Source organism: Tripterygium wilfordii, chromosome 20 (assembly GCF_013401445.1).
Source record: "Tripterygium wilfordii isolate XIE 37 chromosome 20, ASM1340144v1, whole genome shotgun sequence".
NCBI lineage: Eukaryota > Viridiplantae > Streptophyta > Magnoliopsida > Celastrales > Celastraceae > Tripterygium > Tripterygium wilfordii.
In genome coordinates, this window is record NC_052251.1 from 10,254,554 (window position 1) to 10,277,051 (window position 22,498).

The 22,498-nt window shown below is 40.3% G+C and overlaps 4 protein-coding genes across 5 annotated transcripts; 3 read left to right on the forward strand and 1 right to left on the reverse strand.

Moving 5' to 3' along the window:
• Nucleotides 1-479: 479 nt before the first annotated feature.
• On the forward strand, nucleotides 480-4,001 carry LOC119986396 (TPR repeat-containing thioredoxin TDX). 2 transcript variants are annotated; one of them, XM_038830940.1, is made up of 10 exons: nucleotides 480-701; nucleotides 797-830; nucleotides 1,053-1,208; nucleotides 1,317-1,404; nucleotides 1,496-1,576; nucleotides 1,716-1,780; nucleotides 1,869-2,009; nucleotides 2,103-2,216; nucleotides 2,374-2,404; nucleotides 3,398-4,001. In XM_038830940.1, exons 1-10 carry the CDS (start codon nucleotides 592-594, stop codon nucleotides 3,724-3,726), a joined length of 1,149 nt encoding a protein of 382 aa, XP_038686868.1. In that variant the 5' UTR covers nucleotides 480-591; the 3' UTR covers nucleotides 3,727-4,001. The 2 variants fall into 2 exon arrangements, with proteins under 2 accessions (XP_038686868.1, XP_038686869.1); XM_038830941.1 differs by lacking the exon at nucleotides 797-830 and having other exon boundaries at nucleotides 545-701.
• Nucleotides 4,002-4,758: 757 nt separating this feature from the next.
• Nucleotides 4,759-7,245, forward strand: LOC119986489 (50S ribosomal protein L20-like). The gene is made up of 4 exons (XM_038831052.1): nucleotides 4,759-4,908; nucleotides 5,252-5,484; nucleotides 6,445-6,645; nucleotides 6,915-7,245. Exons 2-3 carry the CDS (start codon nucleotides 5,299-5,301, stop codon nucleotides 6,634-6,636), a joined length of 378 nt encoding a protein of 125 aa, XP_038686980.1. The 5' UTR covers nucleotides 4,759-4,908; nucleotides 5,252-5,298; the 3' UTR covers nucleotides 6,637-6,645; nucleotides 6,915-7,245.
• A 419-nt stretch (nucleotides 7,246-7,664) lies between these two features.
• LOC119986488 lies at nucleotides 7,665-10,012 on the reverse strand. The gene is made up of 6 exons (XM_038831051.1): nucleotides 9,937-10,012; nucleotides 9,643-9,774; nucleotides 8,692-8,852; nucleotides 8,404-8,490; nucleotides 8,000-8,158; nucleotides 7,665-7,903 (listed from the first exon to the last, which is right to left on the reverse strand). Exons 2-6 carry the CDS (start codon nucleotides 9,770-9,772, stop codon nucleotides 7,796-7,798), a joined length of 645 nt encoding a protein of 214 aa, XP_038686979.1. The 5' UTR covers nucleotides 9,773-9,774; nucleotides 9,937-10,012; the 3' UTR covers nucleotides 7,665-7,795.
• A 1,066-nt stretch (nucleotides 10,013-11,078) lies between these two features.
• Nucleotides 11,079-11,928, forward strand: LOC119987538. Its single transcript, XM_038832470.1, has one exon. It carries the CDS (start codon nucleotides 11,342-11,344, stop codon nucleotides 11,858-11,860), a length of 519 nt encoding a protein of 172 aa, XP_038688398.1. The 5' UTR covers nucleotides 11,079-11,341; the 3' UTR covers nucleotides 11,861-11,928.
• The last annotated feature ends 10,570 nt before the right edge of the window (nucleotides 11,929-22,498 follow it).

Genomic DNA, 22,498 nt, shown 5'->3' on the forward strand with positions numbered 1-22,498 from the left:
GAGTCTGGAGAGATAACCAACTAAGATATCCCCAAGTCAACTATAGATTCTTTTGGCTCAATAACTCAATTAACAAATCCACATTAACAAAGAACTCAAGTTTGATTTTCTACATTAACCTCGAGTCCACATTTATCATCTTTGTATTGTTAAGTGTCAACATATTTGGGTGCACGGGTCTACTGTAATGTTTACAATGGACTCTGTTGTAATAAAAAAGGGGTAGTTAATTTTTTATAAAAAATCAAATAATAAATATGTTTTGATTGAGTTTTACGAGTTTAACGATATTTTTTTTTCAAACAAAAATCAAATTTATCGCGAGTGAGAAGATTTCGGGTTTATATTCATACTTAACATATTTGGGCAAGAGTATCGGAACTTACATGGGCCAAAGCCTCGTGGGTAGGGCCTTTTAACAGTTTGACTCACTGGGTCAACAAAGTTAACGGTTGGATCTGCCACACCAGAGATGATCGCGATTCAGGAACAATCCAGCTCACGCGTACAAAATCAGCGAACACTTGAGAAATTCTCTACGCAGTTTCTTCTTCTTTCTAGATTCTCTTCGAGAAGAAACAGCAAATAAAAATGGATTCCTCGAGAGTAGCAGAGCTTAAGGACTTCATTCAACAGTGCCGCACGAACCCTTCAGTTCTCCACGACCCATCTCTGTCCTTCTTCAAATCCTACCTGCAGAGGTACATCTCTTACTCTCATGTTTTCAAGTTTTTATTGCAGGTTTGTCTGTTGTATATAAGTTGTAGATAAAAATATGGGGGGTATTTCGTTGCAGTCTTGGTGCTCGGATTCCACCGGACCCTAAATCGGTGAGGCACTATTTACCGAAACTGCAATCCATTCTGCTTCTGCAATTGTCTTTTGTTGTTGTTCATACAACAAGAATTCGTTAATTTTATCAAAGCTACAGTTTCACTATATTCTTGCCCACTTTTCCGCAAAGAAATTATCGATGCATTAATATTCATATCAGAGTCAGTTCTCCAGCTCTGTCAAAGATTTTAGATTGGTAGTGGTGGAATTTTATGCAGGGTAAAGGTAGTGTTGACAACATGTCAGACACAAAAGAAAATGTTGATGCCAGAAGACCCAATCTTTCCTCTGAGAATGAGGACGAGCTCGTCGAGTCTGATATTGAGTTGGATGATTCTGATGTAGTGAAACCCGACAATGATCCCCCGCAGAAGGTAAAGATTTAATTCCTGCAATGCTATACGTATCTATCATTTGTTGGTACAGAGATCTCTGATATGCTTCTACTGTTCTTATATTATATGCTTGTTTAATGATTGAAGATGGGAAACCCTTCAGTTGAAGTTACTGAAGAAATGCGGGATGCTGCGCAGATACAAAAATTAAAAGCCATGGATGCAATCTCTGATGGTTACACTTCTGCTTATCATATTTGCATCTTGTCAAGTATTTTTTCCTGTTGTTTTTTTTCTTCCGCTAACATTCTTCTCCTGTCTTTCAGGTAAGCTGGATGAAGCCATTGATGATTTAACTGAAGCTATCATGTTGAATCCAACTTCAGCTATATTATATGCAACCAGAGGTTATTTTCTTTTCTTCTCATTTTCCCCTTTCTTGTGTCTAATATTTGAACCTTGCTTGATTTTTCATGCTATTTATTCATTTTCTCTCTGTATACTATTGTATTGTTTTCGTAATGACTTAATTTACTTGTTTTTCAGCTAGTGTCTTTGTCAAACTGAACAAACCAAATGCCGCAATACGTGATGCTGATGCAGCTTTAGAGGTAAGCCATGGTATCGCTGTAGCCATGCTTGTATATGTTGTGCAGGAAGTTTGTGCCTTGAGCTGAAGGGCTAATTTATATGCTTCAGATCAACCCCGACTCAGCTAAAGGATATAAAATCAGAGGAATGGCGAAGGCCTTGTTGGGCCACTGGGAAGAAGCAGCAAGAGATCTTCATTTGGCTTCAAAGTTGGATCATGATGAGGAGATTGGTTTGATGCTTAAAAAGGTAATATGCTTTCCATCTTCTTTGTTCTTCTTTTGTATCCTTTGGTTAAATATGCTAAGAAACTAGTTTCTGATAATCCATTTGAGTTCACAGGTTGAACCTAATGCACACAAAATTGAAGAGCATCGGAGAAAATATGAACGCTTGAGGAAAGAAAGGGGGCTAAGAAAAGCTGAGAATGAGAGGAAAAAACAGCAAGCAGCCCAAGTAAGAAAATCTGATTGTGATGGAAAATTCTGTAGGCAAAATTTTGGTCTTACAATCTGCATTATGTTTTGCCACCTCTGAAGGATTCTGAGTCGCTATCCCAATAACTAGTTGACCGCCTTGAATCTAAAGCCCATCCATTTCAATTGTTTTGCAGGATCAGGAAGCGCTGGCTGCTTTGAAAGATGGTATGGGTTGTGGTCTATTTTGAAATTATATTTAATATGATATCTCTTAGGCACAGATGAACATGTGACCCAATGTTAGAGTTGCAGTGGTGCAACCTGGAAGTTACAGGTTCAGTTCTTGGAAACAACCTCTCCACATATTATGTGAGGGTAAGGTATGCATGCATACTGCATGTGCCTGATCCCTCCCACTGCGGGAGCTTTGTGTGCTAGAGTTGTTTATCTTTTGTGATATCTCTCGGGCCTATCCCTGCACAGTTATTCTGGACCAAGTGACCCTCATTGAATATTTTTGAAATCTTGGGCTTGTCTCTGGCAGGCTTTGCAAATTGCAAGGCATTTTCCTCTTAGTGAAATCCTATTAGGATTATTAGTAGGTTCATAACATTTGATATCTGTGTGCATGAATACTTATCTAGCTAGTAATGTTTGGATCTAAGACTTTTAACTTTTATTGCCAATTTTAATCTTCACTTGTGAGTATTTGTGATCATTTTACATGCAAATATTACACTTGACTAAATTTATATGGCCAATCAGATTTAATTGCAAAAACCATTGATCTAAGCTATAGTGAAGTATTATTATCCTATACTTGCTTTTTCTTTGCATATTAAGCTGCATAGGCTGTTAAAGATGAGAATGGTTGTGGAATCACAATCTCTTCTGTTATCTTTGACCTGCTGGATCTGACAGCCTTCTGTTTGAAGGCAACCTAATTTCAATTTTGTAAGAATCACCATGGATCAGTCTGGTGACATGACGTACCTTCAAGAATCTTTCCTCTTTTTTTCCAGAGGCTTCTGTCTGTCCAAAGAGTGATGTGATAGCTAGACTGTCAGTACTTTTTTGTGGACCTTAGCATAAGTCGTCAAGTTTTAACGGCTTCTTCAGTCGAATCTTTTTATTTTGGCCACTAATTTATGCATGCAGATCAACATCTTATGCGATTACAATTATGGGATGGTTTATTATGTTTCCCCTGATAAACAGGGCAAGTTATTGGCATCCACTCTACTAGCGAACTGGATACCAAATTGAATGCAGCTTCAAGAGCATCTCGCCTGGCAATTTTGTACTTCACTGCAACCTGGTGCGGGCCCTGCCGAGTCATTTCTCCACTCTTCACGAGCTTAGCTGCAAAGTACCCAAAAGTTGTTTTCCTGAAAGTTGACATAGATGAGGCAAGAGATGTGGCTGCACGCTGGAATATTAGCAGTGTTCCTTCCTTTTTCTTCATAAAGAATGGCAAGGAGGTTGACAAGATAGTAGGGGCTGATAAAAGCGCGCTCAAAAGCAAGATTGAACAACATTTAATCTAGAAGTGAGTTGATCTTTTAAGAGCCGTGGTTCCAGTAGTTTCTCCTTATTATTAGCTGCGGGTTTGAACTTCTCAATAATTTCAAACATGGAATCTATGTTTTCAGTAATGGTGCTGGTTTGTAATGAACTGATGTAGTTTTTATGTAATTGAGAATGTCTAGACAGCATAGTGCTGCTACATTTGTGCTAGAGGTGAACTGGAGCACATGCTTGGAAAGTAATCTCATGTTATATACATGAATATATGAAACAATTGGGAACATCTGTTCTTGGCTGGTGGAATTCTTCTGCTTGCGAATTCTGGATTCATCGTACTCGGGTTGCCTTTTTTGTGTTTATGTTACTGTTGGATCAATCTTCTTTCAGCAAAAATAGCTAGTTTAGGGAGTAAACTCTGTGACCCTATCCTTACCAGCCATTGCTGCAAACTGCTGTTGAAGCAAATTTTGGCAAAATTGGATGATTTTCTGCAAGGCAACAGCAAGAATTTCTGGGTATTGACAGACTTCTGCAGATAACACCATCGAGAGAGGCTTGTTTGTGTCAACTCTGCTTGTAGTATTAACCATACATACATGTTAATCGGTTGGGTTATGCCAATTCAGTGTGAGATAAAGTATTAACACTTTCCACACTTGTGGGTAGGGTTATGTTAAATCCGACAAGTGAAAATGTAGAGGTCATGTCCAAAAAGAGAGAGTCTTAACTCTGATATCATGTTGAAAAATTCGGTCCAAACATTACAAACCAAAAGTCATGCATTACTTTGTTTTTTTTGAACCATTGCCATTGATTCTTATGTCTAGAAAACACGTTGGTTGTGTAAGAGGACATGAACCTTTACTTATATGTCACTCGGTTGACTTCTCTCTGTTGTTGAAGAAAATATAGGCCACGTTAGTTTAGTTATGCACACTCTCACAATTGTAGAGGCCCGTTAGTATTTTATGGGCCTAAACAGAGCTAAGCCCAATCTAATCAGTGTATACTCACTGTACACCTGAACCCTAAAGCCCAATTTGGTCATCGTCTGAGTTTTTATGTCTTCCTGGGCCGCATCTGCCTACTACCCGAAAGCCCTCTCGCTTCTCCCACCGTCGTCGTTGCTACCTCTCAATATGTCCAGTTTTCACAGTTGCAGCTGCAAAAAGAGGAAGGACTGAAGGAAAGCACGTTAACTGGTTAGCAGTCTCTAACTAGTTGTCTTGATTCCGACTAATTTTAGCTTAATTTTTTTTATCGGAATAATAAAGTTATATTATTATTATTATTATTATTTTTTCACTTTGTGAAGTCTATTACACTGAAGATTAGAACGAAATAATCAGCACAAGTTTGGTGCTTAGTTTTCTGCAACAGTAATCTGAGAATTTCTTGGAATATGATTCAATGGGTTCTGGAAGTAAGTGATGAGCACCTCCAAGATGGTTCCGTTGGTGTATGAAACATCAGATGATTATGGAATATGGACACTCTGATTAGAAGTTATTAAATTGATTCTTTTTTCACCATTTTTATGTGCAGGAGAGGGTTGATTTTGGTGGGTGAGGAGAGAAGAGGTGAAAGAAGAGATGAACAAGAAGGAGATATTTAAGCTTGCTAAGGGGTTTCGTGGGAGGGCAAAGAACTGCATAAGGATAGCTAGGGAGAGAGTAGAGAAAGCACTGCAGTATTCGTACAGAGACCGACGCAACAAGAAGCGTGACATGCGCTCTCTCTGGATCGAGCGGATCAATGCTGGCACCCGCCAACACGGTGTATGATTACCCTAGCCATCTCATTATTGCCTATTGGAATACGTGTTTAATTTATCATCTTTTGTTTTATCACCACAAGTTGTTGTTTGCACATATTTGTTCATGTAGAAGTTCATGAGACATCATAAAGCTTGTTTGACTGGTGGGGTATATCAGTTATGTTCAGCAAAAACACTAGTTGCTGAGTCTCTGCCCACCAATATTACTTGAGTTTAACTGCTAATCTTTGCATCCAATGTTATTGATTCATTTGTGGTTCTATCTTGTTATGGCAAATAAAAGTAATTGTAAGGCAATGTTCATAAATTTAAGTGAGTGAGTGAGTTAGAGGGAGGCTTATATATTTTATTTTCATGTGTTTCTAGTAGTGGTGTTATTTACTTTTTTTATAGTTGCAGTTATTTTGCATTCTCTCCCTCTGCGTTTGTGGGAGAGAGAATTTATACAATTTTATCGATATAACTTTGATAGTGTCTTGTTGAACCCAGTTACCACTGGTGGCTTCAGCATGAGGTAAAGGCCTTGCGGGTTGTACTTACCGTTAAACTTGTATAGTCCCAAGTGAATTGACAGTAAAGAAAGTGCAAGACTTTTTAAAAAAAAATTCTTTTGGAGTGCTAATTCACTATGGTAGTCTTAAAAATAATTCGTAACCACTAAGATGAACCACTAGATTTATGAAATGATCCTGGAAGGCTTAGCAGATCAGAATTTTAAGTTGTCCATAGCAGCTATGTTCGGCAGCAGGGCACTCATCTCTTGCTGATGAGAAAGGCATGAGCTGAGGAATCCCTTGGTCACTACTGGTGATATTGTTGTACAAAATCTTTGGTTTCTTGGAAAGCTTGTGGCAAATCATGCTCGTGTCAAATTGACTAATTCTCATTAGATATATGATGCTGTCACATTTCTTTTTTCTTAAATTTTTTTTTCCATTTATGTTACAAATTTGAATTTCAGGTTAACTACGGTAACTTCATTCATGGGTTGAAGAAGGAGAACATCCAACTGAACAGGAAAGTTTTGTCAGAGATATCAATGCACGAACCATATAGCTTGAAGGCCCTTGTAGACATATCTCGCTCCGCCTTCCCAGGAAACAAGAATGTGGTTTTCCCTCCCAGGAAGGCAGAGGGTTCAATTAATGCATAATTCTCTGAGGTATTCGTCCTCGTCTTCTTCTCCTTCGAACTCATATGAATAATCCTTTATGGAGCAAAACTTTTTTGTTTTAGCTTAGGGAATTTCCTCATATTGAACGTCTCGGAATCTGTAATCTTATTTCATTTCCATCTTTGATGTCCCTGCAACTGCGCCTATCTGAATCAAAATCTAGAAACCAAACTTCCGGTCATTCATTGATATTCGTATATATTTACAAAAAAGGAGATTCTGAATAATTTTATTTGATGATTGTTCATGTGTTCCAGGGAGGCGAACAGGAGCAGTTTCAGGGTTTGCTTGTTTGGATGCAAGAATATGCAGGCAGACATAAATGAAAGATTTTGGCGAGAAACATGGGATGTGTTTTGACCAACCCGGCCAATCTTTATATTATTTTGAAAATGCCATAAATCAAAATATCAAATCAAGAAACATAATTTTCTTGATTCGATAAATCGAAAGTGAAGAGTATTGAAGACAAGACAAGGGAAAAACAAGAAGCCATATATTATTTTGATTTTAATGGTTTGTTTACATATTTCATTACCTTATGAGTTATGCCCATGAAAAAAGAAGAAAGAAGCAGATTCATGTTAATAGTGCTGAACTCAACCTGAGTATTTAATGGAGACTTCAACGGCCGGCTAGACTTTGGTATGCAAAGTGTTGATTTCTAGAGCAGACAAGATTGGATTGTCATGGACATGTCCAAAAGGAAGTGTTTCAGAAGGCCATTAAAAACTCATCCAGCATCTCTCTTTATCTATAGCTGTAGACATTGGTAACGATAAAATGGATCTATTATTGCTTTTCTATTGTCTCTACCCTTTAGGTAAACAACACTCGTGTAAACACGACCCTTGCAGTGGATAGAATCGGGGATAAATAATAAGATATATGCATACTTTACACCCACATAGTATATGGAGAGGGTGTTTTCAAAAATTTGTGATCTTTAGGTTGCACTCCTGTAACTCAATCACTAGGTCACATGTTTGCCCGTAATACAAAAGAGAGCATCTGAACGTCAAATCATCTATTTGATCTGTCTATTGTGTGCACATATGCATACATGTATATATATACAAACACACTACATTCTATTTGTCTATGTTGTTCTGGGGAAACAAAAGCTTAAATAAGATCTTCAGTTAATCTGCTCACCACTTGCAAGGCGTCTCTTGACTCTCTTCTCTTCTTCAACTTGCTCAAGCAACGCTTCCAGCTCTGCTTCTGTCAAGCCCTCCAACCGCTTCTGCAAAACCACAATATCACCATTTTTTCCGTGTCAGGGAAAAGTGTAAGACTAAGACTACTCTAGTGAGAAAAAAGAAAATCAAAGTGAAATTACCTCCATGACTTTGTCTTCATAGTCACGTAGTTGTTGTACATACGTCATGTCCTTGTTCGAGACCCTGAAGATGTATGTTGATATCCATCCAACAGTTAAGCCCAAAACCAGAACCAACTGAACAACATTCCCAGCTTGTAAGGGATCAACTCCGCCAAACTGTGCAAGCCATCGTAGTAGAAAAAACAAACTTATGAGAGTTTGGTAATTAGATGAATGGAACCTATATGCCAGAGAAAAAAAACCAAAAATGAAATGGCGATAGAATAGACGATCTCCACCCAAATCACTTAAAATTCTTTTGAAACGTATAACTGACAATATATTGCCAAAAAGATATAGTAGCAGTATATCGCAGGATGAAGTTTTGAAATGCATAATAACAGAGAAAGGAGCCAAGCTACCTCCAATCCACTTTTCAAGCCTATGCCGAAAACAGTAAGTCCAATTCCAATCAATATAACATCTTTCCTTGTGTATCCAAATGGTGCCTGTTCCAGGAAGATGTAAGAGAAACAACTTAAATTCAAGTCAACAACAATATAATCATCCAAAGTGCCAAATTCAATATGTTATGAATGAATTCACAATTCTAACGGGGAAAAAGAATTTTTGGGGGGGGGGGGGGGGGGGGGGGGCGGGGTGGGTGCTCAACGTGAAGGGTAAGTTCACTTATCACAAACTGGTCATGCCTTAGCTTGAACAGAAGAGTCATCTTGACTGCCACGGGACTCTGACGAACCACTACAGCTGGGGATGGTGTAGTGTCCTTTATTAAACTTTGTGTAACTGGAATGTTTTCTCAAGAAAAGAGAAGTTTCCTTCTCATATAAGTGAAGTGGGATGTGATCTGCTGTAAATATAAATTGAAAATGAAGCACAATCAGATGAATCACAAGTTTAACCGTCAAAAAGCAATTAAAATGTGCATGGTTTCTCGAGTCTTGCCAAGAGATATTCAGAAGAATTAACAGAAAACATTTCTTCCAATAGGTCTACACAAGACTCATACTCACAGGAAGGTGGACCAAAATTTTCAATTTTCTACAACCATAAAAGGTGAAAATCCTTGTGAACTAAACGATGCATAAGCAGTTGATCACCATGTGATTGAAGTGGATAATATGCAATTTCATCCCAATTCAGTCATAAATATTCACAAGCATCACTCTTACGCTATAATCAAGCCGGAATCAACCCATTGTCATGATAAATATGTCAACCCGAATATGAACAACGATCACAATCTGTGTGCTTGAACTGAAATCTTCTCATAATTACAAACCACCAAAAGCTGAACTAATATAATGTTTTAATCACCACAAAACTAATGAAGCATGAATGGGTACACAGACATTAAATAAGGAGCGAATTCCAGCAACATCCTGTAAATCTATCAAGGAAAAAATGGGTTAAAAAGCTCCTAACTTCATCTTCAATACCAGGGCCTTGGTATTTCTGTACATCAAGGATTCAGGTCTACCATCATATATCAATCTTGACAAAATGTTCCCCACGATTCTAGCCCAAACTCAATTGTTCCAGAAACAACGCAAATATATTTCCAATAAAACAGAGAAAACCAAATAACAACACCAAAAGTCTGAAACATTTCAAATAGAGCAAGAGAAAGATCAACTGACCTCTAATGAAACCTCCCACAGATGCTACCTTAGGATGAAGAAGTGGAAAAGCTGAATTACCCATGTAGGAAATCGTCCCATTACTGCATAAAACACTGCAATTTGGATTTCCAAGCGAAAGATAAGCCATTCCTGTAATTAGGCTTCCCAAAAGTTAGACCCAAGTAAAAGATAGTCTCCTTTCGATCTCTTTGCTTTGATTTTAAGAACCCCACTTTGTTTTTTCCACTTCAAGTTCAATTAATTTTGAAAGAGAGGAATTTGAAGAAGGAGAAGAAGCAGCGCAAGGAGTACCTGGTACTCTTGTAGAGGAGAGCAGTGAGTGGCTGCTAGTTAGACTCGTGCTTCCCTCAATAGTCAATCCCTTCAATGCAAATGACAAATAATCTATATTATTAATAATTAGATTGATATTTTAACTCCGTTTAACAGAGCTTATTTACTGTTAAAATAAATTAATTTATAAATTGTGAAATATGTTTGACGAAACTTAAAACATAAATTAGTTTATAAACTCTAAAAAAGAAACTATTTAAATTTAATTTAAAAGATAAAATACATATTTTATAATATTATATATAATATCATCTTAATAATAAAATGAAAAAAAAAAAAACAAACATAAACTCTTAAATAAGTTTCAATTTAATTTTTTTCTTTTAAGCTTATTAGAGTTTATAAGCTAATTATAAGTTAGCTTATGTGATATGTTTTGACATATAATATGAAATGTAGTTCACCTTTATTTGGGCTCTAGTAGGCTAAAAAGGATATATTTCGGGCCTTGGGCTTATCTACATTTTAGCCCAAACGGAAGGCCTTATATCATGGTAGGCTTGGTCTCCTTTTTAGTTTGTTGAGCTAAAATTGAAGCTACAATACAATTGGAGGAAAGAAAAATTAATAAACATGAAATCTTTTTTTAATCAAGAATAATTTAAGAAGCATGTTCTTTTGAACAGTCCACTAAACTCAAACTCGGACAGGGTTAGACACGTGCAAACTTGCTCGATATGTTAGTTTGGCCGAGGCACAGAGCAAACCAATTGGAAATAACTGCGACAACAACTTAGAATCGAACTCCAAACTTCAGGTGAGATTATTTTCACCCTAAGTTTGGAGAAATAACCAGATAGACTATTACCAAGTGATAATTAATCAATAACATGACCCCACATATATTCTTTGCCACATATATTAATATGCTTTCTACTTTCTCTTCCTTTAAAAAAGCAAACAAGATACAAATATGATTAACTATTACTATAAAACAATGCATTATATTAATATATATGTATATGTTAAAGGAGGTAGGTGAGTAGCTGAATGGAATAAAATCAAAAGAGTTGCTTGTTACCATCTCCAATCATGAGTTTGGTGTTGTCTTATAGCAAAGTTTCTTACATTTGTCCAACCCTTCCTCCATCCCTCACCATGTGCTTCCCTTCATAAACAAATCCATTCAACACTTCCACTTGATAAACTCACTCCCCATTGCATCAAACTCTCCTCCATTTTCACTCCTCCAACCAACAAGTCTCCCACTAGCCCTATCTCTCTTTGGTGCACAAAGAATTTATGCAACTTTAAACCCTTCATTCCTCAATCACAAGATTCCTTCCTTTCTCTTATATATATACATACTAACACCTACACACATACATATATACATACATACATACATACATTTCTCTCTTCAATGGGGAATGCAGCTTCTTGTCTTCCTTCAGTTCTCTCCAATGGGGGAGTGAAGGTACTGTTTTGTGATGGAAATCTACAAATGTACACAAGACCAATCAAAGCAGCAGAGCTAATGGTGGAAAATCAAGGACAATTTGTTTGTGGGTCTACTGGTCTCAAAGTTGGTCAAAGGATTCAAGGTGTTTTAGCAGATGAAGAGCTAGAGAGGAGCCAATTCTACTTTCTTCTTCCAATGGAGCTTCTGTACTCTGTTCTTACACAAGAAGAACTGAATTCATTGACCAACAAGGCCACCAAAGCCGTCAAGCATGGTAATAATAATACAACTGGTTATAACAATTTTGGCAAGATTTTTCCAGTTCTTAGTGAGTTCTGCATGTTTCCGCCATCGGAAGAGAAGAAATCTGGAAGCGATATAGTTGTCGAGCCGGTTGAGAGGTACTCGAAGCAACGATCATGGAAGCCTGCCTTGGAAACCATTGTTGAAACTCCATGTACTAGAACTAGGCATCGATGATAATTATGAACAATTTCATATTTTATTTTTATTTTTTTGGAATAATGATGAGTTTTAAAATTATAATATTTTTGTTTGTTTTAAATAATCAAACTAAGTTTTAGTTGTCTAATAGCTGGTTCTAGCTGCATATATTTGTCCATAGATTGGACTTTTCATGTTAGAATCTTCATCCTCAACAAACCGTCGCTAAGCTTAGACAATTTAATTTTTTAATCTATCAATACTTTAGTAGCGGTTAAAACCGTCGCAGAGGATTTTAGCGGCGGTTTCAAAAAACATCGTAATAAGTACAGCGATACAGGTTATAGTGACACCTATAAAATCGTTGATAACATAACTTAACGACAGTTTTTTCTAGATATAGCGGCGGTTTAAACCCCCGCTATGACCCTATTTCTTGTAGTGAAATATTCAAACTGAGAAAGTACAAACACATATATATTCCGCTATAGAACAGCAGTTGAAGCACTATTAGGAAGCCAATACATTACATTGAAATTGAAGAATTTATTACAACAAAGCGACTGTCGTAGCAGTGGCTCAAATAATTGCAAATTCCCATGTTTGTCTTCGTCGCACAAAATTTCAACATTCTTCGTCGCAAAGTCAGAAATAGTCTGATGAATACGAGATGCTTCATATCCATGCATACCATTAGGTTTGATGCCTGCTGTTATTTCATACATACAATAAATTTGAAAATACAATTCATTATTTTATATGAATGTTTATTAAAGAAATAAAATAGTAAGGATTTTTATGACAAAAAGATATATCGTGTCCATTTGGTGTAACTTAATAAGCCGAGGGCAACGAAACCCCCTAGAGATATGAAAGCTTATAATAAACTCCAAAAAATAAGCTTCAAATTGAATCTTATTTAGAGTTTTTTTTTTTTTTTTTTTTTTTTTTGTAAAGATAATATTATAAACTTTTTGAATATTAATTGTAATTTTACTTATATAAATATCTTGTAATTTATAAGGTTATTTTAATAAAGAATATTTTTAATAATACTAAAGAAATTTATCAAAAAAAATAAAAACTTATAAAATAACAAACTATAACGATTTATATTGTTCTTATTTGTTGTGTAGTTTTTATTTTATCTTTTAAATTAAACTTAAAAAGATTTTTTCATAACTTATAAGCTAGCTAGCTAGCGTAAGGTATACGTTTGACCAAACGTCTAATAACTTATTTCATAGTTTATAAACTACAGCAAATTAGCTCTCTCTCAAATAAAGTCATCGAGTACCTACCTAGTTCAAGAATATTAACAAGATCAATACTTGTTGGTACAATCAAGCCAGTTTGGAAATAAATTATAGGTTCACGTGGAAAGCCAAAACATATTCCATGTCTCATCCATTGTATTCGCCAAAGCTCCATGTCAGCTGAATTGTTTTTAAAATACCTAACATCTTACCAAAATTTATGCATTGTGGGTAGTATCCCAAAAAACATTCCCCTCTGTTCGCACAAACCATCAATACATAACTCAATTTGTCAAATAAAACTTGTTATTGAAAAAGGCAAAATGTCATAATCTAAAGAATTTGAGAGGGATAAGAAGAAGAAAGAAGAGAGAAGAGAGAAGTAGAAGACGACGAGAGAGATGTTTAGCCCGAAAGCCCAATCCATCCACACGGTTTCATCATTTAATAGGTGGTTGAAAATAAGTTCATGAGTATAAACCACGTCCACATCACTAGGTTAATATATTTTTTTGTCACTGAAATATTTTCAAAATTTAAATTTGATAATCAAATGTTCAAATGTTGTAACTTAGAAATTGGAAGTTCAAATTTGTACTGATAATTTGGACATATTTTGACTCTTTGAGGCAGCCAACTTGTGTACGAGGAGTATTAAATTAATAAAATTATTTCCCACGTGGACTAATAATGTGTAAATAGTTTAAGATAAAATAAATTTAAAAAATTAAAAATGCCACATCATCTACATCTTCTTCCCCAATTCAAGCCCTCTCTCCACACCATCAAACTAAACATCCACGCCAACCACTTCCTGCAATGGCGACTCCGGTGAATGGTCCGACTCTCGAGTCCTCGCATGTCTGCTTGAAAAGGATGTCCAGTTTCAGCTCATCCCCATTAACATGTCCAAAGGGCGAACAAAAAAGCCCTGATTACCTCAAAATTCAGATAATGACTCGCTTTGTAAAATTTAAAGTTCAGAAGCACCCAAGATGATGGGTTTGGAGTACTCAACAGCACCCAGATCCAGATCCACGCCATTACTGTCTTTGAACTCAAAAGTCACAAATTCCGACCAGACTCCATTGTCACCGAGAAGCCCCATGAACCCTTCAACGGCATCGATTGTCTCGTCGACCATCGATGGAGGATGGGTTCAAGCGACGGGAATCTGATGGCTTTGGAGTACGTACAAGACGGGCTTTCCGGAGCCGGAATTAATTAAAATTTGGCTGAGTTACTAGTTTGAAACAAATTCGAATTTTTCATTATTAAATTATAACGTTTGAAATAAATCAAAATTTCACAAATCCTTCGATGATGAAAAGTTATCAGTAATAAATAAAAAAAAGCAACATCTTTTATCTATGCACTCACCATGATTCGAAACCCCTGTATTGGTGGCGTTTTAGTCTATTTACTATTCCGATACGGTGGAATCGGAATGTTATTTGCTTGCATCGGCCAGGTACCATGTTCTACGAACCATCTTTTGACAGGCTTTTGACACCTGTAGTTACGGACGTTACAGAATGACGGGGGCCATACAACGACGTTTTTGTAGAAAGGGTAATCCTGGTCTGCCATGATATTAAATACTAAGAATATGACTACGATTGTTGTAGATACCCGAATCTACAATCGTTGAATAGTCAACGTAATTTCTATGCAGGCCTTCTACAGCGGGATCCTGAGAAACAAAGCAAGGTTGAGATCGAAGGACTTGGGCACCAGTGGGGTACCTGCCAAAGAACCTCCGACGCTCAAGTCAGTAAACTGGAATTGGGTCGGTCAAAGCAAAGATATACGAATCATAAAATGTGAATGCTGATATGGAAATGATGGATGCAAAAAATGCCAGGCAGCTGTGAATGAACTGAGGGCTTAAGGAAGTGAAAGAGGGCGAGGGGTTTGAGTCTCTGAGAAAGATGCGTCCCCTTGCTCCCGAGGGGGAGGGGGCCTTTTATAGTTGGGTAGTCAACCGACCAATACTGACATATTGGGTACAGTTCACAGGCAGGTACGGGGAGGTGGTGTCGAGTGTCAGGACACGCGGCCTATTTTGGTTGGTTGAAGTCCGGAGTGTACAGTGGTCAGGCGGCTCGGTGTCAGAAGGTGGCTGAAGGCCGTCTGATACGACGTGCTAGGCTGTATGATTTGTCGGGGCCAGGTTCGACAGAGATCTCAGACGACCGTTACCTCAGGGGGCGGGGGTACGATAGAAGATAATGGTTTAGGTGCATGATCAACATGGTACGGGGTATATGCGTATGCAAATACATGTGAATATGATGCAAGACGCGTACCTGAGGTGTGAGTGGCTTTTGTCTCTTGACGATTAGTTACGTTAGACGTCTCCGGTTGAGGCGCTCCTTACTGAGCCGCTTAGGGCGCTCCTTACTGGGCCGCCTAGGGCGTTCCTTAATGGGCCGCCTGGGAAGCTCCTTAATGGACCGCCTGGGAAGCTTAATGTAGATGGGCTTGTGCGCCCTTTCATGGGCTGCCGAGGGCTTTGGATGTAGATGGGTGTTGACCGACCCACATTGCGTTGACCGTCGCCCAATATCGCTGGTTGAATCATCTGACAGTTTTTTGCCACTACAGTTTGTCCCCCACTCTCGGAGTTAGACGAAGTCTGACTGCGAGAGTAGTTCGCTGTTACTATTACGAGGTTTGTTCGAGTGGTTTTGCTAACATGGAATGTTGCTCAAGTGGTCATATTGGCCGACTTTCTTTGCTCAAGTGATCATGCTGACCGACTTGGATTGCTCAAGTGATTGTATCAATGAACTTGGATTGTTCAAGTGGTCATGTTGACCGACTTGGACCGCTCAAGTGGTCGTGTTTGACCGACTTGGGTTTGCTCAAGTGATTGTATTAATCAACTTGGATTGCTCAAGTGGTCACGTTGACCGACTTGGATTGCTCAAGTGGTCGTGTTTGACCGACTCGGGTTGCTCAAGTGATTGTATTAATCAACTTGGATTGCTCAAGTGGTCTCGTTGACCGACTTGGATCGCTCAAGTGGTCGTGTTTGACCGACTTGGGTTTGCTCAAGTGATTGTATTAATCAACTTGGATTGCTCAAGTGGTCTCGTTGACCGACTTGGATCGCTCAAGTGGTCGTGTTTGACCGACTTGGGTTTGCTCAAGTGATTGTATTAATCAACTTGGATTGCTCAAGTGGTCACGTTGACCGACTTGGATTGCTCAAGTGGCCTTGTGGACCGACTTGGTTTGCTCAAGTGGCGATGTCGACCGACTTGGTTGCTCAAGTGGCACTCTTGACCGACTTGGTTTGCTCAAGTGGCGCTGTTGACCGACTTGGTAACGGTATGTATCGAATGGTGTACGTTATGAAAGGATAGGCATTTAATGCATCGAGGGATCGTCTCTCGCGAATTGTCTGACGTGGCAAGCTGAGATTCGTGGTTTGTTGAAACGACGGGTTGGAAGAGGCGAGGATTTCGGGGGACGTGATTAATGGGCGCCGTTTCGTGAAACGGCGTGCCCCATCATGGGTTTTGTTTAAGACCGTTCTGCCCCTGGCTTCTTTAGTATAAATAGTGGGGTCCTCCTTAGTTTTACTTCATTCGTTTTAACCTTCACCTTTCTAGAGAGAGAAGGAGAGCGTTTTTAGAGAGAGAGGAAGTGTCTTTCCTTCGACTATCACCAGCCGTAGTTTCCTTTGTTTTCCATGAAGACGAAGATGTTGGGGCACAAGAAGGGTTCGTCTGTCAAAGTTCGTGCGTCTTCGAAGGAGGGCGGTCAAGTTGAGGCGGGATCTACCGCCGAAGAAGTGGATATACTAGAGTCTCTAAGGATTCTTCCTTCGATCCTCAATCCTGAGTCGTCGGTGGATGCGGAGTTTCTATCGAATTTAAGATCGGCGGCCAAGATACCGGACACCATAAGGCTTCGAGCGCCCAAATCATATGAGAAAGTTGACACTGATCGTGGGACGGAGGTGTCCCTTTACGGGATAATGTTCAGGATCGGTTTTAATTTCCCAGTTCCGCCGTTGTTGGGGGGAATTCTAAGCGAGTTAGGCATATCGCTTGGTCAATTCATGCCAAATTCTCTGAGAGTGATCTTGGGCGTTCAACATCTGAGTAGGAAGTTTAGCATCGAATTTCGTGTAGGAGATTTCCTCTCGATATACGGTTTCAAAGAGCACAAGGACGAGAAGGGGCGGTGCATGGTCGTTACGCGGAGGAACGTTCCTCCTATCATATTGGACTATACTTCAAACGATCACGATACTTGGAAGACCGAGTACTTTTTTGCCCAAGGGGCGGCCATGTTCGGCGCCGAGAGTTTCCCGATGCGTTGGGTAAAACCTTCAAGTAAGTATGTTTATTTCGACGTTCAATGACCAAGTTTTACAGTATCCGACTCACATTTTGTTCGTTCTGTAGTCCCAAAGGATCCGCCGAGGAAGAAGGGTCAAGAGGATCGTCCTACTATGGCGGCCGAGAAGATGAGGAATCTTCCTGACCATGAGAGGAGTTTAAAGAATATCATGGCGGAGCTCGTGCCTGATGTTGAAAAGTTTCCCAAGATCGTTGGTAAGGGTCAAGTCGAAATTAAATATGCGTTGCACATGTTTTGACTGTCCCTAAAATCGTGTTGTCTGTCAGGAGTCAAGAAGGCGTCGAAGGAAAGGGTGTTGAAGGCCAAAGTTACCGTCAATCAAGGGGCGCCACCACCTTGGGCGGCCGAGGTCGTCCCAGTACCAGGAGCGGACGAAGTGGTCGAGGTGGTTGATCTTCCTGAGCCGGTCGGGGCAACCAAGGTTGCTGAGCGAGTTACGGGTGAACGGGCGTCTAAGATAGATGAGGCGACCGAGGGGGAGATTTCGGTTGGGGAAGACGACGTCTACTTAACGGAGGGTTCTGCGCCACGAATAACTGTTGTAGCGTTGGAAGCGTCGAAGCATCCCCCACAGAAGTCGAAGAAGAAATCTGACGTCGGCAGAGGCCAAGCGTTGACTTCCCCCAAGGTGTTTAAGCCGTTCTATTCATTCAAGGAGTTAGCAAGGATGGCTCGATCGGAGGAGAGTGCGACGCAAAAAGGGATAGATTCAATTCTGGTTTATGAGGAGACTCCTGTGGCGGAGGACGTTGAGGGTATGGCCGCGTGGGCGGCCAAGATGAGGGCAGAGGCGATGGTTAGTGAGGAGGAGGAAGCGGCAATGAAGCGGAACATTTCGACGAGCGGTCCCGAGTTAGAGATTACGGAAGCGGATGCGGACGTGGACGAACAAGATGTTGATGAAAGGATTAAGCGGGCGATGGGGGAAGAGGACGAAAAGAGGAGAAAAGAAAGTCGGACGAAGAAAGGGTTAGATAGGGAAAAGGGTATAGTGGAGGATCAAGAGAAGGAAGCGAAGAAGAAGCGGAAGCGGGGATCCGAGGGTTATGTTAGGGCGAGCAAGAGGGCTCGCATTTTCAGAAGAATCGAATGCTCGTTTCCTGCGCTGGCATCGGCGCACGATCATCCCCCGATGCTTCCTACTGACACACGCCGCCTTCTTTTTCCCAGAGATAGGCAAATTTTTGAGCGAAAGGGCTTGGCTAGGGTGGTTCGTGAGTCAGTTCATGATTCTTTTAAGCTTCTGCAAAGTAGCCTCTTCGTCGAGGACGAAATAGCGCGGTTGCGGGCTGAGTTGGGCAAGTCTAGGGAAGAGGCGGAAGAATTGAAGATATCGGTCGATCAAGCCAATAGTCGGGCGGAAACAGCGGAGGCCACTCTTGCTTCGACCGCCACTAGCGTCGCACTGGAAATGGAGATGTTAAGAGCGGAGGTTGAGCGAGTTAGGGCGGACGAACAAAGCGCGAGGGTGAGTGAAGCCAGGATCGTAGAAGAATTGAAAATTGCTGATGAACAAATCCTTGCTTTAAAAAAGTATAAGTCTGAGATGGACGTTGCTCTAGAAGAGTACCAGGCGGCGAAAGACTTAGCAGATGAGATGCGGAAAAAGCTGACGAATCAGCTCTCGATTTCTGAAAGGGAGAGAATAGACGCCTTAGCAAATGTTCAGCGGGCAGAATCTGACTTAGCGGCTCTTAAGAGCAAAATGGCCAAGAAAACCAAGAAATGGCACAAGCGAAAGGCTAAACTTGACAGCAAACTTAAGGCGGCGGAGGCAGAAAGGTTGACGATCGAAGCTGATCATACTGAGAAGGTGAAGATTGTCGGGGGTGTGGCAGGTGCCTTGGCTCGTCTTGAAATGCTAAAGGATTATAGGGATGGACGGGAAGCAACTTGGGATTTGGCGGGCGAGATAGCTGATTGCGAAATTGTACTAAAGAAGTTCGGCCACTTGTACAAGCCCATTGGAGGCGGCGAGGGGCTCAGCGAGGAGCCTGGAGAAGGTGCTGAAGAGGAAGAGGACGAGGTTGGTGTAGACGGAGGCGATGAAGGTGCTGATGACGGTAGGGATGATGAAAGAGTGGGCGATCAAGGCAAGCGCGGAGTTGGGGATCGGGATGATCCTAAGTAAATTTGTACTTAGCAATACTTCGATCCCTTGTACCTAGTAATTTTGATATATGACAATGGCTTTTGTTTATTTGATTGGCTCTCGATTTCTATTACCAACTCTGCCAATTTCGTCATGCGCCGTTGTTTGTTTTTGTTGAGCGTCGTTATCCCATATCTCCGTCATTTTCACGCCGCTGCCGCTTCTGTTGTGCGTTCTTCCGTGATTTTTATTGAGCGTCATTATCTTTTTATCGTACTGGCGGACGTCGTCGCCTTTAAACTTCGTTATTTTTGCGTTGGTGAGTGTCACTGTCTTTGAGCCTTGTTGCTTTCGTACCTGCGTTTCACATATAAAAGTGAGGGTTGGTCGACGGCGAACCGTCGACCCTCCGACGCTCAAGTCAGTACAATATTCAAAATGAAATTGGAAAGAATAAAAAAAAAGAAATTTTGAGGAGAGTACTGATGAACGCCATCATCTTTGAGCTTTGTTACTTTCGTGTTGATGAGCGCCATTGTCTTTGAGCCTTGTTACTCTCGTCCCTGTGTTTCAAAGATAAACGTGAGGGTTGGTCGACGGCGAACCGTCGACCCTCCGACGCTCAAGTCAGTACAACGTTCAAAATGAAATTGGAATAAAAAATAAGCTAAGTTTGAGGAAGATAAATGTATATGTACTATCCCCCGTTTTTTTTTTATTTTTTTTTATTTTTTATTTTTATTTGGGCGTAAAACTTAAGAATGATAAAATTTCAGGTGGATGGCGTTCCAGCTGTTGGGAATGTTTCGGCCGTCCCTGTCTTGAAGTTTATAGGCACCGTGCCCTACAACTTTAGTAATCTGATATGGACCTTCCCAGTTTGGTCCCAATTTTCCGGCTCCAACTTCTTTTGTATTCTGAAACACTTTCCGAAGGACTCGATCCCCAACCTTGAACTCTCTGGTGCGGACGTGTTTGTTGAAGTGTTGGGCAACTCTGGTCTGATAGGCCGCCGTTCTGGTAAGCGCCGTTTCCCTTAATTCATCGATGGTGTCAAGTTGGTCATTCAATTGTTCCCAGTTAGTTTCTTCGTTCACCCATTGTTCCCAGTTAGTTTCTGCTGCTGATGTTCCGGTCTATCCAAACCTGGTGCGTGCATTCTATCGCACCGTGGAAGCAACAGGGACTGGCCTCTACCAAGCTATATTGCCTTCCGGGATGATTACTTTTTCTGCTGCTGATGTTAGTGCCAGTATTGGACATCCTACTTCCCAGCCTCCTGATAGTGGTTTCCAGCCACCTATTCCTTCTGCCCAGCTGGAAAATCATGAGTGGATTGTCCAACATTTTACTGGTCGGCGGGGAAAATTTGTTCGGAAATCTGCTCTTCCGCAGGTTATGTATCTTGTGGACCGGCTAGTGCATGGTAACTTATGGCCAACTGGGCACCAGAGTGAGAGGAGGGAGGAGGCATTGGAGATTCTTTATTGTATCTGGACTGGTACTTGGTTTGATCTTGGTCACTATTATATTCAGTCCTTTTTGGCTATCCGTAGGAGCGTGGAGGACACCAAAGTCAAGGTGAAGAGGCTCTTTCTGCCGCGGATCATCACTCGCTTGCTGACATATCTCCAGGTGCTACCTCTGACTCTGCAGTCTGTCTCTCTTCCCATGGAGGCGTATGATTTGAGCAACTGGCGTATTAGTATAGCTCGTATTCGCTCTGCCCCTGCTGGGAGAGCTCGATATGCTCCGGGTGTGCAGCAGTTTGCGGAGGAGGACGAGGATGACGAGGAGGAGGATACCGCTCCGAGTGATGCCGATGCTGCTGATCATGATACTCGGATCAAGGAGATGAGCGACCAGCTGACTCGTCTTGAGCACACTTTCCAGTCTCATGCTGAGTATGTAAAGCAGCAGTTCCAGACTCAGGGTCAGCAGATTACTGATGTCCTATCCATGCTCCAGGAGATGCGGCGCGACAAAAATCTCACTTATGTTCGCCGCAAGATCTCTGGTGGACCCACTCAGTAGTTTCCTCTGCAGGTTGTATTGTTCTACGCTTGTCATCCATTTTATTTTGTCCCGATTATTCCTCTCTTATGCTTTGAGGACAAAGCTTGTTCTAACAGTGGGGTGGTTGGGTAGTCTTATTTTATGCTGCTGTTATTAAGGTCAAGTACTATGGATGATGCCCTCTTATTTTCTGTTAATCTGTGCGTGGATAGACTCCCTTATGTTTCATATTTAAGTTGCGAACCCATCTTGTCCCCTTATATGCTTGAGGAATCATTGATGCCTACTTGATTATTTACGAAATTGATTCACTTGCATTGAAATGTAGTGGGGTATGACTTGGTTGGATATATGTGTTGAATGTGGATTTTCTCTTAGATGAGCTAGAACATCATTTCAGTAATATCATTGGCACTAGTTATTTGTATACAAGTAAAAAAAAAAAAAAAAAAAAAAAAAAAAAGCTTGAAAATGATGAAAATCATGTTCCGCTCATGTGTTTTTGCTGAGTAACCGGGGCTCTTGTCTAACCAACTTGAGTTTCGCGTAAAAAGGTGAGGCAGTCATGATGAACATACTAGGCCTGCTTAACTTCGAAACCTTGTCAACTCGAGAAATTGATCCGAGGGGTGCTTTGTCACCTAATGCCCTAAACCTACTGGTTGGGAGTCATTGGTTGAGAACTCGCTACATGGGTTGACTAGAAAGTTTAATGGAGTGAGCATTGCACGGTTCTAGATAAAAAAAAAAAGAGAAAACCTTTAGACAGAGTAGTATGTATATAAATAAATGTGCCTTGGTATCATTGTTTGGTTGTTCTTGGGATTCTTGGAATGTGACTATGTTTAGCATGTATAAACTCTTGGAAGCCACATTTTTATGCATTTCCTCTTAGCACTGCATGCCATCTAAAAAAAAAAAAAAATATTTAAT

Bases quoted from the DNA above. Each gene is read 5' to 3' on its own strand.
- LOC119987538 (XM_038832470.1), top strand. From the start codon at position 11,342: ATGGGGAATGCAGCTTCTTGTCTTCCTTCAGTTCTCTCCAATGGGGGA.
- LOC119986488 (XM_038831051.1), bottom strand. From the start codon at position 9,772: ATGGCTTATCTTTCGCTTGGAAATCCAAATTGCAGTGTTTTATGCAGT. The intron at 8,491-8,691 runs GCATGACCAGTT...TTCCTGGAACAG, and splicing joins ACTCTTCTGTTCAAGCTAAG to GCACCATTTGGATACACAAG. The intron at 7,904-7,999 runs GTAATTTCACTT...GTGGTTTTGCAG, and splicing joins ATGAAGACAAAGTCATGGAG to AAGCGGTTGGAGGGCTTGAC.
- LOC119986396 (XM_038830940.1), top strand. From the start codon at position 592: ATGGATTCCTCGAGAGTAGCAGAGCTTAAGGACTTCATTCAACAGTGC. The intron at 1,209-1,316 runs GTAAAGATTTAA...TAATGATTGAAG, and splicing joins ACAATGATCCCCCGCAGAAG to ATGGGAAACCCTTCAGTTGA. The intron at 1,781-1,868 runs GTAAGCCATGGT...TATATGCTTCAG, and splicing joins ATGCTGATGCAGCTTTAGAG to ATCAACCCCGACTCAGCTAA.
- LOC119986489 (XM_038831052.1), top strand. From the start codon at position 5,299: ATGAACAAGAAGGAGATATTTAAGCTTGCTAAGGGGTTTCGTGGGAGG. The intron at 5,485-6,444 runs GTATGATTACCC...TTTGAATTTCAG, and splicing joins CTGGCACCCGCCAACACGGT to GTTAACTACGGTAACTTCAT.